The sequence below is a fragment of the Varroa destructor genome, unplaced genomic scaffold, assembly GCF_002443255.2.
Source record: "Varroa destructor unplaced genomic scaffold, Vdes_3.0 BEIS01000003.1, whole genome shotgun sequence".
Taxonomy (NCBI): Eukaryota; Metazoa; Arthropoda; class Arachnida; order Mesostigmata; family Varroidae; genus Varroa; species Varroa destructor.
The window spans coordinates 52,451,911-52,469,988 of NW_019211456.1; the positions used below are offsets into that span (position 1 = coordinate 52,451,911).

Genomic DNA, 18,078 nt, shown 5'->3' on the forward strand with positions numbered 1-18,078 from the left:
CAATATCCTTTAAACACGTACTGATATTGTTCATAGCATTGCGGCTTTGGCCGCTAATGAGAGTAAGCCTATGCGTCTTTCATCTTCCTTTTTTTTTTTTTTAGCTACAAGTAGGATCTGCCACTTTTACATAGAAACGTGTGTTCTTGTTTTCAGACTAACCTAGCTAAAGAAAACTTCCTGCAAAGGTCTACAAGAATGCTTCATTATTTGCCTTTCTCTTTTTCCTTTGCCTCCAATCAATGATCATATCCAAAAGCAAAAAGCATAACTAAGTAGTTCACTGTTCTGCTTCAAAATGAAAGTAATCTAAATGAAAAAGTTGCATTATATAACCACAGAAGACGTTTGTTGATACGACTGTAGAAGAGAGCAGTCACCAGTTGGACAAGTTACGTTGCAAGGCCGATGGTGTTAATCTTAAACATAAAAGTTGAGCACCGGATAAAATAAACGAATTTGAAGCAAGTGATTTTGTTACATAAGTTTGGATTGCTTTTCTGCATGGCAGAATTGAAAGAAGCTACAGTGGCCCTGCAAAATTTGGTAAATTTCATGCATACGCATGTAAACACCAACTTAATCCAGAGAACAAACGATCTTCGTCAAAAAAAAAGGTAGAAATTCAAAAACACTTTGGCGAGTGTTGTTGCCTTTCATACTTAATTCATTCACCACTTAATGGATCCCCAATAAAGCATTTCTTATTATATATGTATTTTTTTGAGATGAAAACGGTTTAACGATTCAGCCTCTACCTTTATTGGCATGGACCCACCTCCAATGGCAACTCATACTTCCTACGCACCATACGTGTCCTCTGTAGACGACAAAAAAAATCTAGATTCCTTTTGGACCGTATAAAATTATGCTTAAACAACCATTTCAGTAAATACGTATCTGGTAAAAGAAAAACAATGTTTGTAATAACGACTACAATTGATTGCGCAAGGTTTAGTTTTGAACATTTCTTATAATTTCATACGACACTCATAAACAACCTGCAAGCTAACGAAAAGGAAACTATGCTCATTCAATGCAATAATAATGGTCAGCTTACGGCTCTGATAATTGTGCGTAAAATTAGGAGAAACACCTAACTCACAAATATCTCATCATACTTCTAATAAGAATCTAATAGGAATACTTGTAGAGACAAGTATTTCAGATCTGTGAAGTGCCTATGAGTCAAACGAATTCTGTTAACACGACCCTTTGTCGTCTTCTATTGTTGCAGTTGTTCCAAGGGTATTCTATACATTACAGAATGTTGTCACGGTTATTGAGGAATTTGTTCGTGACGTAGAACAGCGTAAAATGCGCTTAGAATGACGTCAACGCGTACGTATCGCTCCACCCTCGACGAATTCAGCAGAGGAAAGTTGTCAGGCGAGTGTTGCTGGAAAGGGTCGATAGGACGAGGGTGAGAAGTTTGAGGCGCGCAGACTATGAACACAGCGCGCAGCAGATGCGGCTCTCGGTGTCGACGGGAGAACGCTTGTTTATTCGAATTTAAGGCCCACTTTGTAGACCAGCGCTACAAAAGAAAACAAATGCACATAATAGAATTTGTTTGGAAGTTGTGTTTCTCAGTGACAACTATATGCAGCTGCGACAAGGTTTTTGCTGTTAATGTGCAGTGTTTAATCAACCGATGTGAACAGGGATACCTCAAAATGGCCTATTCAATGATTTATAGTTAATCAGTGACCGTCAACAGTATCTTACAGGAGCTTATACCTAATTCCCCTACCGTTTTTGAGACGCCTTAATTCCTCATTTTCGTTCTGCTGGTCAGTTTTCGCCACCCTATGTTTTGTTGTCGACGGGAAGATGTTGTGAATCTCGTACTTTTGGATTTCTCAACGTGTTTGCGTATGTACGTGCTTGAGATTCGTGCTATACTCTGCATTTTTTTATGATCACCAGGCCGGCTGCCGAGATCGTTGTAACGCAAATATGATACGGACGTTATTACGTGGTTCGGCAGTTAATCAGTGACTCGGATTACACGGTTGGGGGTAGGGCGACGGCGCATCTTCAACGCGTACCTGCTGCTTCTGCCACGAGACGCTGAAGGACAGCGGTCTCGAGGTAGAAAGCGGTAGACGGTACATTAGCGACAGCAAGAAGAAAAATGCCATTTCCCAAGTGGAGTGTTGATCCTGTGTATTTGTCTCGGCGGGCGATTCCGCCGGATAAAGGGGTCACGGATGATCTCGAATGTACGGCAAATCTTACCCTTGTTGCAGCTCTTCGGCAACTGGCTGATCTTGTGAGAATTGCCGACGTCGTCTTCGAGGAACTGGCGACGGAAAGTGGTCGATTGGTCGAACGAAGTGAGCGAATTGCCGCGAGGACGCAGACGCTTGCCGACGTCGTCGGGAAACTTGACGCCAAGAAAGTTTCAGTCCGTAAGTGTCTGCTGGCAAAAGTTTGAGTCTAAAAGAACTAACGCAGATAGAATAATCTTTCACACAGACACCCATCTACCAACTCTCATATGTGGCATAATACCATGAAGTTCGACGTTCAAAGATTCGTCTATGAAGGTGGATTTTACAGCGTGAAGGCCTTTATTTTTAAGAGCACCAGACAAACCCAATGTTACCATCGTAACTGCTGAATACTTTATAAAGTGTCACATTATAATAGCAGTAAGAGTAACAGACATTTCAAAAGCCATGTCATGGTCTGCAGTGGCTGTTTTAGATTTCCATCTTGGCGTTATATTGCGCGTCCATCATGTAGTGCAAATGATCCCGCGTTTGATCATGTCCACGCAAAACACGATTGTGTTGTTGTTGTGAATATGGCTGTAGGAAGTTGGATCAGGTAAAGGCGAAGGTGCGATAAAGTGATAATAATAATAATAAAGAACTTACAAAAACTTTTTCATAATGGTACGCATTACGTAGAAAGGTGGGCTTTCAGAACAGTGCTAAGCTTGATGCTATAGGTTTGTCTAGCTATATCGAATGGCAAACAGAAAATAGTACAAATATGAAACTACCGAAGAAAGAGCCATGTTGTTCCTACGGCCTACGAAATTGAAGGGTACTTCGAAGGACTGATGCCAGTTAAAATCAGTAGAGTGAATATCAAAAAACAAAGTATCTTGCGACTGTGTGGTAGGACATCATGGATGAACGTGCTAAGGCGTTGGTAGTAGTTCTAAATATTCACCTAACGTATTTGCCTTGTTTTCTATGGACATTGTAACTGATTTGTTTAATACGTAGTCACGCGTAATAGCCCATCCACGTTGATGTTTGTAGCATTAACTGAAGTTGAGAAACCTGAATTGCCTATTATTTATTTGAATTATTGTTAAGTGTTTTTGTCGCGGACTATTGTTGTCCAATATAAGAGAACGCTGGCACGTATGCTACGCAGATATCTTGCTGGAGTTCTATTAAATTAATTTAGAAGCCAGTTTCAGAACGAAACCACCCGCTGAACTATTGGCGGGTAATTAATTCTTCGTGCCATCTACGTGTGCTCCTATCGTCTCGAAAACATATTTCAAAAACATTCGGTCTCATTTAGGCCAGTTGATGACCAGTAGCAGCAAAAGGCTCCTTCACGAGGTTTGCCAGTGAGGTCGCCACGCTCGAGGCACACTTAGCTGTCATTAACTACGGCAATGTTCAGTTGAGCAGACGCTGCCAGAAATTGCAGAACGAAAAAGAATAGTACCTAAAATGCCTGCGCTCTTGTCCTAAGCTCAACGGCTGTAGTTGGTCGCACCATATATGTATATATATATATATAGAGAGAGAGAGCTGAAATGAACCTGAAGTTTCATCATCATTCGCAATGTTTATCGTTTGCGCCCCCTTCTGTACCAGCCATTTCTTTGACTCTATTGACATCGAACTCTGCTTTCGTTCGCACAAACGCTAGCTCCTGCCATATTAGATATTATATGAGAAGCCCTTGGTAGAATCGTTTCGACACAAAAAGGTCCTCGCCTCCAAGCTCTCTTTTCTTACCTTTGTATACATATATATTTAAAACAGTTTTAGATGTTGGCAGCGGTTTTTTGACGTCGAAGGTCATAGTCAGCATATGGAATAGCGGCCCAATGCCGCTCTCAGTACACGCCACAGTTCGGTCTTGTTAGAAAGAAGTGGCGTATATACTACAATATATATAGGCATATATTTGTCTCTTGGCATTTTAATAGTGCTTATAGCTGATGGCGGCAGCATATCTGTTTCGAAGCAGTGATACTTCATTATGGTCAATCAACAGTTGCGCCGCCGTTGTTTTGCCCTATAAAGTTGTATATTGCGATGCCCTTGTGGTTGTCCCGCAACTGCTAAGCGGCTGAATGTTGTTGCTTGCGCACGCGCTGGGCTCGTTGCGGCTGCTTTCTTACGGCCGCTAGCCTCAGGGTCAGTAGAAGTTCTCTGCCGACCCGCCTTCCTTTCCCTCCTCAATCTTCAACGGCGAAAACATCGACTTCGGATTACTTTAGCCCAGCCTGCGTTTATGTGGTGGTGAGGCCTTTGTAGTCTGGCATGAACGAATTCGCCAACAAACGATGAGCAGCGAGTTTACAATGGATCGACCGACCGACGGAGCGATTGCCAGATACGAACATTGAACGAAAATAACTGACTGGCTGGCCGGCCGCTACGGCCGGAGATCGCAATGGTTTCGCCGGTAAGCATCTTGTCAATGGCGGCACCGTAGAAAATGGACCAGGTAGAGGATTGGGTCGTTCTGATAGACTGAACCGAATGGAGCGGACGACGCGAACTTTGCAACATCAAGGGGAAAGATCGAAGGTGTTGGAAGCCGGAGGAGTGTGGAGACCTGAGAGAAATATGCAGCTGCTATTCCGATGTCGGTGACCATCTGATGTGCCACTGCGTTCAGACAAGTCTTTCGGGTTATGACGTCGACGTGTTTCGGTGCCACTTCGTGATGTCGATCAAATCTCATTATTGTTGGCGTTCCCTTTGTTACCTCGTCGTCCTAATGGTGCTAGTCGTAAAAATAGAACTACTTAGCTGCACTGACCCTGGTTTAGGGAAACACACTGTTTATTTCAGTGCATCTTGCTCAAAATGCGGAGAAATTAAACCTATTATAGCCTGTCCTAATGGCAATACTACAACGAGGTAGAAACGTATTAGAATATATAGGCCAACAGTGGAGGGTGAGTCTGCGTAATTGTCTTGAATCAGACTCATTGAAGTTCAAGTCTAACTGTAATTAAGTTTATGCATTACTTATACTGAAGTGTTATGAAGATCGCCATATATTGATCTTGTATCTGATATGCACGTTACGTTTTTGTTGATACGTTTCCAGCTGCTCTATCCGTTATAAATCCAATGCGGTTTAAGGATTATTAAAGTTTCACTATCGAATAGCATCCATGTGAGGGCTTTTCAATAGCCTCTTTTGCCCACTTTGGCCACTTGGTAAGATGGTCCTACGTCAGTTGTTTCCTTGCTGAGTCGTTTTTCTCACTAGAACTTTAGACGTCCGACTTACGCTTCGTGAAACAGGCTAAAAAATATTATGTAGTCGTTCTATAATATTTGTTATTGCAATGAGCGCCTTTGTCGAGCTAAAATTTTTCGACGTTTCTAACTATAAAGCCGCTTGTATAAGTATTTTCTGATATAAAATATTAGCGGACTTATGAAGAGAAGAGTCATGGGTGAAACGTTTTGAGTGCGTGCTGAATCTAAGTACATCCTAACGAAAAAATCAATATCTCAATAATTCTAGTACCTATTGTTGATTACAAAGTCGTATGATTGGCTTGCCAAAGCTAAAAGTGAACGGCGATGGTACAACGGCCTATAGCTGAAAAAGCTGAATTTTTACATTACGAAAGAGCTCACGATCCGATTCCAGCTGCAGCAGCCTGTTCTCTTTTATCATCTATACTTAAATAAATCTACATGGGAGATTGAGACTCGGATGAAACTTACTTACTTACTTGCTATTCTTAAGTGATTTTTTCAAGAATATCTGTGTTTTGCATCATCTGTTTGCGTGTTAGTTTTAGTAATGATATCACGAAACAGATAAACTATTTTATACACCGACTCTGTTGACAACCGCTATTTAACTACCAGGTAAATTTCGACAACTAACGTCTTAATACTTTCGTTACTACTGGCTAAGACAAGTAAAGTTCATTGTTAAATAAACTCATAGAAGTTATTTATTTACTTATAGAAGAAACAGCTGGAGGCGAAGTGACCTGCATTGTTTTGGGTCAAAGATTTCGTAGTTCAAAAAAAAGGACCATTATCTTAGTTGTATTTCACATTAGTTGTTACTTATAAAAGAGTAAACACAACATTATGTTTGTATTATGGTTCTATAGTAGGTATAAATAGGAAAAATAGGATATCTAACATTACCTCACCTTTGTAAATAGCTATCACCGAAAGTAATCACCGTGACAAAACTGATCTAAGTTATTAGACGAAGCTGATAATCATGCGGTAATGTTTTGCGTGACAACGGTTATGGTCTATAGGAATCAACTGTACCACAGATAGAACGTCCAACTCTACCGGCTGATCTGTTTTTTTTTTTTTTTTTAACCAGGCCGTCTGTTAGATTTCCACCTTTAAAGCTCGTTGTGGCCGCAATGGGACCCTGGAAAAAAATTTCCTGATAGGACGGGGTACGCGACGAATCTGTATTTGTGCCTATGAGGTGAGGTCAGTCTGTCTGTTATCTGCCTGCCTCACTATGTTTGGACGCCCTGAACCATTACTGCTAACAAGGTAGAATCCACAGGTCTCTTATCGGTTTCATTTGTAGTAACGAGCAAATGGCTAAACCAAAAAGGCAATGAAATACGTTCGCTGGTGGCAAAATTGGACCACAGCTGAAACCATTGTTTGGCCTGCCTTGTCCGCAAGCGATAGAAATGCTCGATTTTATCATGCGTCGTAGCACGTTTAATGGACGAAATTGTGTTTAACCACTAAGATTTTCCAAATGACAGTAGCACCCGATAGAAGTTCCCTAAACGTCTCATCGTTCAACAGTGCGGTTCAAGTAATCAGCCATCTGACTATTGGTGCTGTCCAGAAAGGTAACAGAAGGGCAGTTCACAGTTTATCGTTTTCGCGCTGGCTACTTCTCATATTTGTATGTAGTCACTGTGAAAAGCGGTAGCCGAAACAAATACAGAGAAGAAGAAGAAGAAGAAGCACAATAACGTTTATGTTTGTGCCTGTCTGTGCAGGCCAAGCACAAGCTCAATGAGCAGTAGCAAAGCTATTTCTGACACGCATATATATATGGCTATCGGTAAAGTTGCAGTTATTGTCTAGTGGGCGACCAGAGCGGGCGCCTGGCGGGCATCGCCCCTCGTTCGCTGGCGCATTCTCCCTCGCTCAGAATCTCGTGCACTGTTTCGTCATCCCATAGAGAAAAACCTCTGTTCCTTGTTCTCTACGGAACGTTGAACTGGTCCATTTATTCGCCGTTTGCCCACTGCGTTCATTCTAAAGCAAGTATGATCGGTCGAATCGCTGTTTAACTGAACGGCTGACGGGTCGAACACCTTTGAAGCGTCCAACAACAACAAGAACGCCGTCGCCGATGACGCCGGCGGTGTTGGGCTAAACGCGTGGAGAGCGACATCAGCAGTATCAGCTGACACAGGCCTATACGGACGGGCCGAATGAGTTACGAGACTTAGGGTAAAGCGGCAGGGTCTTAGCAGCTGGTTCCCGTCGATTGATACAACCAACACGACGAAAACGTTAATCCCAAAGTAAAGCTGAGACAGCATTGGCTGTACTTGTTCTGCTGTTAGCTGATAGAAGGCGTTCACGTTCTTTCCCATTAAAGGAAGAACAGAAAGCTGGAGGATAGCAGCGCAACGCGGCCCGATGCTGTATCTTTTAAGCAACATCGTTTGACGTTAACCGACTTACTTCTGGAATTCACTTTGTTTACTTTTAACGCGAATAATAAAGCTGAAACAGTTAAGGTAGCCGCTACTGCTAGATTAACACGCTTCACTCACTACCTGTCACAGTCATCGTCACCGTGTGACCATTACAACTATTCCAATGTGGCTCAGTTGTGTAATGGCTGTTCGTCGTGCTTGTTACTCGTTTATCATCCAGACAAAAGCAATACAATTAACCATATGATAATCATCTCATTGTTTCAATTGTGGCGCATTGCCCGCTGGATCCGTCATCAACGGCAAGATACTTGTTTGGCCGTTTCGTCATGGTTAGGCAACAGGTTTTTCTGTTGGGCACTCATACTGTAGCTACACACCAACGTCCTTCAAGCGTTGAGCTGTGGTCGAAGCAAGGCTCTCTATTGGCTTTCGGCAAATTTCTGTTCATATTCGGTTGCCCTAACGTGTCAGGTCGTAGCAACGTCACTTCAAACTCGAACGGACGTATTTGCTGCGCCGACGTGACTGCTGATGATGGCCTACTGTCGGTGCCATTGCGTCAACGTCACTGGCGGAAGCGGCCGCGGCGGCGTCGGCGATCGTGCCGCAGCTGCCATTTTCGAGGTGTTCGTTGTCGCGTTCTTGTTTGCTTGCTGGAATCGCTGGATCTTAACGCTCGTTACTTTTACAACACGCCTGCACTGTCGTTTGGTCGCCTCTTTTGTGGACTGACACTTTATGTCATCAACTTGAACGAGCGGGGAGAAAAAAGAAGAGCAGAAACCTACCGATGCTGCTTATGGGGCCTATATGGCACTCTATTATTTAGCTATCTAAGTTTATCCCTATCGTTCTTTCCGAATCCAAAGGGAAAAAATCGTTTCTTGCTGGCGAAAATTACCGCCCGAAAAGTAACTTGCTCGAAAACGCTGGAGAAATTTTCGGCGTGCAACGTTCGCAGAAACTGACGAGCTAGAAATATCGGTGACCTCGAGATAAACTTCCCCAACAGGACTAAATTACTGCACACATTCTACTAGGTAAACGTAATTTGCAAGGCGGAACACACCAAATGGATTCCGTAGGGAATCAGTTGTGAATGCTGAGTGGGACAGGGGTAGGATTCATAAAAGTGGAAAATTAATGACAACGCCGAACAAGCTCTGTCTAATGTGCTTGGCCCATTAAATGTGGACCTATTAGAAAATATATGATACTAAAATTCATCAAAACAGCTTACTACTTAGGGGTATTCTAGATAATGATTCTGTATTATAATGTAGTCATCTACAACGTACCCCAGGCTTTGGTAAACGTGGGTCCGTACGTCACAGATGTGTATGTATATGTTCTGTACCTTCGGTTCGCCACATAAGTGTATAAGTCTGCGCACGTAACTAGAGACACTACAGATCGTTGTGTATGGGAACGTATTACTCAAACGTTTTGTGAAAGCGGCTGTGCTAAATAGGTTTGTTCTAAGTATCACTAAGCGATACGGCGCAAATCGGCTGGTCATGCATACTTCAATCTACGTAGGATGTAGTTGATAATATTAGCTCCGTGTAACAAATTTTCGCTAAAAGTTTAGTAGATCTGTTATATATCTGTGATCACTTTATTCCAGGTCCAGGCTTGCTCTAGCACCATACGTTACGTGGGTTTTTTTTTTTTTTTTCGACTGAATTTTTTTTCGACTGAAAGCGCTATCGTCGCTTTAATGAAAAGCCATTAAAGTGCTTTTGATAGTGTTTGAGGGCTTATACGCATGTGCAACACATTTTTCAGGTTAGCAAAATGCATACGAAAGCTAATGTATAAGTGAGTTGGTGAAACTATAGTTGGCAGAAAAGAGGAAAAAGCAGGTCTAGGCTGATGTTGATGATTTTAACAGTGGTGGCGGTAGCAATTGAGCGTTGGCTGTCAGCGCTTGCCGGCATCCATCGAGCTCCGTACGGTGTTCCCCGACCACGGAGATTCTTTTGTTGCCGATAGAGGATACACGAACTCGTAAAGATGTCATCCAATATGGGCCTAAACTACGCCCGAGGAGACAATCCGCGCTGACGGTGTCTCCTTTGTCCGCCTGCTTCTTCCTTGTCAGGGCCAAATCAGACTGTCCATAAGTCGTTGCCTGGGTCTTCTGCTGTTCCTAGGCGGCACCGTTTGCTCTAGCCATCGGAGCTATAGGGCTGCTGGTGACGCTAGTTATAGTTATCGTGGTCATGATATTGCACCGGGCTGTTGTCAGTATAAAAATAACAGCCTCGCATGAGAAACCAATAGCCATCGTTAACGGTATGGCACTCTATGACACGGTAAGCGGCCATTCGCTGATCCACGGAACGAACCAATTCTTCGACGACCCAAGGTCGCTGCTGTTACTGATGCTGTTTCCGTCAATTGGCAGAAATATCCAGTCCGCTCAATTTCCACTAAATATAGTTGGTCGGTTTATGTAGTGGGCGTCTGCTATAAGAAAGGTATCGGGCTGAAAAGTCGAATCCAGATTTACCGTGTAAAATTGTATTCATTTCACCCTTCACTATATTTTTTCTACTGCTTAAAACGTATCGGCACTCTGTAGGCTTCGTAATTAAGGCTTAAGGCCGTAGAGGGTTTACTTATGAGGCTTACTGGATAAACGTTATTTCCAGAACTTCTACAGACTGCTGCCTGCGCTGCAACGCAGTCGATTTAGGTAGGCTCGTTAGACTAGTTTGTATTGAAATAATGTAGCGATATTCCGTGAGAATAGGGCACGTACTGTGAAGTAGGCTCCGACAGGTTCGAAGTACCATTTATATTGTTTGGCAAATGTATTTGGGAAGAAATTAAACAAAGCAGTTCTCAGATTTTCAATTCCAGCGAAATTATGCCCCCGTCATTTATAGTATGTGTATGGATAATTGTAAACATCGCTCGGCTCTCTCGGTAGCTATTCGCTAGTTAGGTCCGTTGCTTTGCTGCTATTTTAATACGCGACACTGCCGTGTGTTGAAATATATACCAAAATATCAGCCACTTATAGAATTGAGCTTTTACGCAATTTAAAATCGAGGGAACGGCTTACAGTCGCTTAGCAGAGTTCCTTAGCGAATATCTGATGCTATATGTAGTATATACGCTGGAAATATATTATACAGATTCTAGTAAACTGTGTCCTTTTTATATATGTTCATGCTACATTATCATTCGAGTATAACGTTTCTGTGACGCAGCGTGTATAAGCTCATAGAGCTAGATCGCTAAGTCCCTATATATCAAATATTTTTCCTCTTAAAGGTGTACACATGAATCTATCATGCCGCAATCAGTGTTCCCTGTACATGTGGTATCAAGCATTATTTTTATATTGCAAAATACACAGCTTATAACGAAATATCTTTTTCTAGTACTATCAGTAGTGTCGGTCATTGCTCGCAAATGCGTTGACGACAAAACGTCAGTCGAACGGAGGGGGGCCATAGGTACCGATTGAGTTCATTCAGAACGTCCATTTTGGTAGCGTCAGGTCCAATCAGTGGTCTGTGATTTTTCTTCGGTTCTCCTATCTAGGGGCCTGACGCGCTTCGCTGATTTGTTCGTTTCGGCCGTAGTGGCCGTTGTCGTCCGGTGACGCTTTGGCTTCACGCACACGCGAACAGATACGAAGCTGAACTGACCGACGCAGAGCTAACGACAGACGGATGGCTTGCTATTATCATTAGGGCACCGGATTTGCAGCGACGATTTCGAACAATGAACGCTTTTGCCGGCCGGCCGGCCGGCCGGTCGACTGGCTGGCGAGCAGTCATCTAGGCATCACCCGCCAATGACTATTACGAATCTGGATGAAGAATTCGGCCAGGATAGTAATGATAATAAACATATATATACGAAATTATCTAGTATATTGAATACATGGACACCGAGAAAGGAAGATCTTACTGGCTTCATATCGCTATCATTCAAGCTAACTGGCAAAGCTGTATATGATAAACGTACGTATAGCATGAGTGCTGGACTCTACGTCATAACGCCTCAGCGGACTTTTAGAATGACCAACATAACTCATACGTATAAATCTGCTATGGAGATTTCAATGGGTGTTTGAACGTTTTCTAGAAATCCTATTCTACAATAGGTTACCGATTCCTTTTTTTTTTTTTTTCTTTAATTCTAATACGATCTGTATTACAGAGTCAAATCGCTAGTAACTTGCTAAATTGTTGCCCCTTTATATTTATTAATCTATAATACTATGTACTGATAAGGAACGGCATTGCACTATTCAGTAATGCATAGATGACGTACTGCATTACTGTTGAGGCCATAGCCAGGGCTTTGGCGGAAAGAAACCGTGGTCGTTGCCGCCAATGACACGTGCTATACGACTTGTACGGATAACAAGAGTAAATTTGAAATTATTTATTACCGATTCATTAGGCCTAGTTAGCAAGAAAAAATATGGGAGCCACATTTCCCTGGTCGTCAAAGATACGTGTATTTGTCGTAAGCCTTTTAAGTTAATATTGTCTACCAAATATGATTGCGGAACTTTTTGCCTCTTGTGATGAATGCTAAACGAAGTACCAGCTAATATGTACACGCTTGTGAGTGAATCCTCTTTTTGATCTCTTTATTCCCATGGGCCGGCTAGGATTTCGTGACGGTTTTAAGACGCTATCTCTTTAGATCGAAAAGCCTGAACGTCGAGAAAACAATTTTGAAGTTACGATGTCCACACTTTAACTTTAAGCTTTAAAGAAAGCGACAACGGCGTCACCTTTTACATTTCTACTCACTGAAATGCTAAGATGGGAAACTTCCGTTTTGATAACAGAATGGTCATCTTGACACGAGACAGCAAACGTACTTACCATTAGTTGATCGCAGTATTTCATGATGGATGAAAAAATCTTCGTGTAGTTTATCGGTGCTATCTTGGTCAGAATGGGTCCCCAAGGATGCCTGCAGCTTCTGTTGAGGACATCTGCACGTGCGAGCCGTGGCTTACATGCAAGCTATCTAGAATAATTTTCATTATTTTATTTCGTACTCCTTGATATGTCAGTAAGGCTTAGGTCTTTTACGAGTTGCCAACTTATTTGTATAAAGAAACCATTAGCTTGTTCGTATAGTCGTTTATGGAAGGCTTGCGTTCTAATAAACGAGTTTTGTTTTCGTCAAAGATGGCCCACTGCACTAATATTCCGTTCACTTTGCAGGAAACAGATTAGGTGCTTTATCGGAGCAAAGATAATTAGATCACTAAGGTAATGGTAATTCTCATAAATGTCACTGTAGTAGAGCTACTGCGTGTAGAAGATCGTGATGAGGCAAACCGCAAGATTTATTCTGGCGTACTCAGTTGACGACAGTCCCATCGGGTCGTTTAGCTGACGAAAGAGTCGATTTCAATCAGTGTACTTTGTATTCGACGTTCTTTTCCAGCTGACCGAACCGTGGTTCATCTTGTTCGCGACACGTTTATTTGCTCTGGGTCATTGTACTCTCCTTACATATACACGAAGCTTTGAGTATACATACTGATCGAATAGCGGATAAGTCAGGGGTCAATAAAGCAACAAACTGAAAAAAATTCATGTCGTCCTTCTCGCGTCAAGCCTAATTTTTTTACCCTAATAAACAGGCCGACACAGATAGATAAGCGGGCAAATACACCTACTGATTTTACGTCATTTTGAACACCGGCGAACGCTCCACACCGCCTGGTCTCGAGTCAAAGATAAAGATGATTCAGAATCAAGGACGGGCTAGATGCATGTCCATTAGGCGAGTTAAGGCCAGAAAAAGTACGTGGTCCGTTATCGCAAGCGTGGAACTGCATAGATTATACATGATTATCATGTCAGTTTGTCGCTTGCTGATTAGCGCCTAATTATCTTCCTTTATAACAATAAAGACTTCTGTTAAGTGTAGAAACTGAATTCTTATTACTACAATTGCTATTATTACCTTAATTACCTAGCATTAACCATACAGATGTGAGGCGAATTAGCGGTCTATCTAAAAGCACAGCTTTTTGCTTTTGTTTTTAATGAGCGCTGCAGTCAAAATGATCGCAAAGAGTGTTTATATATGGCTGCGATAAGTAGATAACATTTGTGCTTCCGTTCCGCGAAAATGTAACCGGACTGTTAGAGCAACAGATATGAGAGCACTGCGGAATGTCTGAGAGCACTAGAAGCTTTTGAACACTTTTTTAATCATGACAGAAAATACTATTTTCCGTGGAAGGTCCTTGGCGTACTCCCGTCCGTAACGTACGCGACTGGTTCGGTTACCCTCTCAAAAAGGACTGTCGCAGAGAATACATAATAATTTCAAAGCTAATTATATACTGACGTGCCATTTCAAGCAAACTCAAATTTTATGCATAGTGTTTCAATTCCTTATATATTGGCTCGACGCTCAGAGCAGTCGAGCATCGAAAGCTCTTTGGGACAGTTTTTACTTTGAATGATAGACCAGCGGAACGCTTCAGGCAGTTAGGCTGCGTCTGGTTTCAGTCTGCCTTGAAACATCATCCCAAAAAGGGCCATAGCGTTTCTGGTAGGGGAATCTTTGTGTGACGACGAGAAATATAAAAACCGATTTTTTGTCTTCGAACCTGACATCGGGGGGATTTAAAGAAGAATGTGGGCTATATGGTTCTATTGTTTCTTCTCAACGGTCGGTCGTCCAAACGAATGAGACTTCTTCCATGCAATAGCCCATAGCTGTGATTACTGAGAGAGATGAGAAGCTCTATTCGAGCCCATTATATATCGCTATATACCTTATGAGTTTTTGAGTAAGACTATTTAGTTCAAAGCATGGATACTAATTAAGTTCTATTCCTATTGCATCATCTTCTATTCACTCATAATAATATACAAATGCATACGACAGAGCTAATATGAACTATTACAGAATGTATATTTATGTATATGTTATCGGTATCAATATGCTATAACTCATATTTTCTGTTTCAACAAATAGAGTAACACACAGTTGTTATTTTTTTCTTCTATCATAATTCTCGCTATCGAGATCAATAGATTTCCTTAATGCCATTTCCCATCATGACTTTTCATTTACCCACAACAGCAAACGGCCGACGCTCCTCCAGCTGGAGGTAGGATTTCGGGTAGAGATCTATATATGCGCGCGAATATCTTCTGGCGCTAGCTAACGATCCTTTCTACCGTTCAAGCAGTTAGACAAACGCTGCGAAAAAAGAAGAAGCAGCCAAAGATTATGAAGAAAGGAGGACCAAAGACACTATATATATATGAGACACAAGCGACTGTTTCGTTTGTCGTTTACCTGGGGTTCAGAGCCCCGGCTTGGAGCTGGGCCTAGTTTTGCTCATTTTGTTGTTGAACGTGTGGTATATCCAGAACCGCTTTGGAGGTGTCTCGCTTGCTCTTTGGTTTGCAATCGGACAGTATTAGTATTTGCCGACGTGAGTAGCACCAAAAAGACGAGAAGATGCACTCTTGGCCATAAGCAGGCAAAATCCACCAACACAAATCGACAGTGACGGCTCCTGTCGGGAGTATCCGCAGTTGCTGCTCGGCATAAGTAGCACTAGCAGTAGATGCAGTTGTAGCGATTGCATGGCATATACTGATGTAGCTCGTGGTGACTGGTGCTTATTGGCGATCCCTGGCAGCGGACCATTAGTGATGGTTCAACCCGGCCGTGACTGTTCAAGTACTAACAAAACTCCTAAATGGCGATGCCAATTCGGCCGCTCTATTACGGTGGGCCATCGAAGCATCTACGAGCTAAATGTGTTCCTTACATATATCACGTTTTGATGGAGTACGGCGTTGAGCGGTCCGGCACAAAGGCCGCAGTCCAGAATAAATTCAACAGTCAGAATGATGATGCTGACGGCACTTGGCCGCTCGTCGCGACGATGATGATAAAGTGTCACGAATTATTATAAATATATCTACAATAATTTATATATATACATACATAATAACTTATATATGTATAAGCTATGGGGTCAGCTATAGAAAAAACACAAAGAACATGAACAAAAAATGGTTGGCCAACTTCCAATATCGATGCGAATCGAAGGCAGGAAGAGTAGGCCTCCATACACTTATCCTCACAAGACAATACGTATGTTACAATGTACAACCGTAGGCCATAACGATAAGGTTTTCGATGAAAGCACAAGAGCTTTAGGCCATGCGAAAGTCTAAGAAGATTTTGGACCGGATGACCGAGGGACAGTGTGGGGTAGGCCGAGTCAGCTGTCCCGATCATAGCACATATCGTATGCTTTGAGCTGACAAACGATACTAGACGCCTTTGCCACACTGAAATAAATCACTGTCGCATTACGAGAGGAGCAACGTGAAAGGTCTTCACGGGCCTAGGATCAGCTTCGAGTTTAACCTTACAAATGAAGCCCACTTGTTGGTTCTCAGCGTTATAAGAAGAGAGTGGCCGCACCAGGAGCTATTGTGCTATCGATTTTTGCTATGTCGCGCGGCGTGTATCACACGTACGAGATTTTTCTTTACTTGACTGAGCTTCCCCGGGATTACGTGTATGCATATATATCATCAGACTATTAAGAGAGAAACGCTAAGGCACGATAGTTTTGAGATCTTACCCAATAAGAACATGAGTGACCTGGCTTAAATGACTTCGTCCATAAGGATCGTTCTTTAGAGTTGCGACACTGCTGCCGTCATGTTGTGACTCGTGGCAACAAGTAGGAGGAATCCTTGTAGAAATAGGAGCGACTTTATTACAAAGGTTGTTGGCCGACCCATATATAGCCTACTGCGGCTTTTTCGAAACCGAAAAAGGAAAGGCTCCGAGTCTGTCGCTGCCGACTCTTTCTGCCTGACCCTCGTTGACCCGTTTATTTCTCTCTGCGTGCTCATCGCTGTACGTTCCTTTCTGTTCTGTTACACTCTCACTCGGTTAGTTGACCCTCATGACTATTGTAATCCCGACAGAGCCCTTAAGAGCACATTTGCTTTCTTTTATTCCCTCTCCGCTCCATGCCTCGTTTTCGAGGCCTCCTTCGCGCCTGTAACTTCTCACGAACATAAAAACTTGTTTCATTCTTGCCATTGGCTTCGTTGGTGCTGCCGTTGTTGGACAGCGGGCTAAACGAGAGGGCGATCTAGTCAACGCCAAAAATTCAGGGCGTCCGCCGACGTGGACCGCGGTTAGCTAACGGCAAGGAGTTTACGCGGACAGCTGAAAGCAAGAAACTTCGATGAGGCAGACCGTTCTTTCCTTACAGCAGCAAGAGCGAAAACGACGACAATGATCGTCAAGTCAACGATGATAATGATGCGATGGCGCTGCAAGCGGCGAGATAGTGAGAGAGTAAGGAAACAGACACTCAGCAGTTGAGAGGCTTATCGTAATTTACTTTAACTTAGTTTATGGGGCGTGCAAGAGCAGTGGCATCGGTTGTGGGAACCATGTAAGGGGTGATGTTAAGTCTTATCATTCGCCACTCTGTTGCCCGGGCCGTTAGACCTCCTGCTGTTTTAGCTGAGGTTGCTACTGTTCGTCCTGCCCTAGCTCACTCAAAGTAGAACCAAGGGGAACAGCACGGAAGTCGGCAGGAACAGCGCGTGTCGGAGAGTACGTTCGCGTAAGGGACTAAAGTGTTGTATTTTTCCGCGTAACACGAGGCCTGAACAGTGAATATTCAATTTTAATAAAGTGCCAGGATTTCGCCCCGCTTTAAAGATTAATAGCTGGTTTGTACTGAAATATATAACTAATTAGTTCGCATAGATACGAATGTGACAATGCCGAGCTTAGTATTCCAAAAGTGCACAACCAGCATTTTTAATAAGTATAAACAATAAAACTAATAGATTACACGAGGATTTGTTAGTGCTGGTTTTAGAAAATACCTTTGTTTGACAAAATCTCAATTGTTTTTGTAGCTAATTACGGCCTGTTAATCAATGTGATTGTCTCGAAAGTTTCACATAAGTTTATGTTGTATTTTGCGGCTTCATGTACCACTCAAGGGATGCCGTGCGCAAATAGCCGAATCAATATCACTGTGTAAACGGTGATGATTCACAGTGTGCACCATAACTCTTGCTAACTGCAGAAAAAGTTAAAAATTAATTAAATACACTGCGTTTAATCTCGGTTCCACCCTCTTCAATATGGTTTGT

The 18,078-nt window shown here is 42.6% G+C and overlaps 1 protein-coding gene across 7 annotated transcripts in view; it reads left to right on the top strand.

Moving 5' to 3' along the window:
- Positions 1-1,473: 1,473 nt before the first annotated feature.
- Positions 1,474-18,078, top strand: part of gukh (NHS actin remodeling regulator GUK-holder) — a 162,527-nt gene continuing 145,922 nt past the window's right edge. For 4 of the 7 annotated variants that reach the window (XM_086982476.1, XM_086982478.1, XM_086982475.1 and 1 more), the window contains exon 1: positions 1,474-2,414. In XM_086982476.1, the coding sequence (XP_086838602.1) occupies positions 2,138-2,414 (277 nt within the window). In that variant the 5' untranslated portion in view covers positions 1,474-2,137. The remainder of the gene's footprint in view (positions 2,415-18,078) is intronic. The other 3 variants (XM_086982479.1, XM_086982480.1, XM_022798622.2) reach the window with 2 other exon arrangements.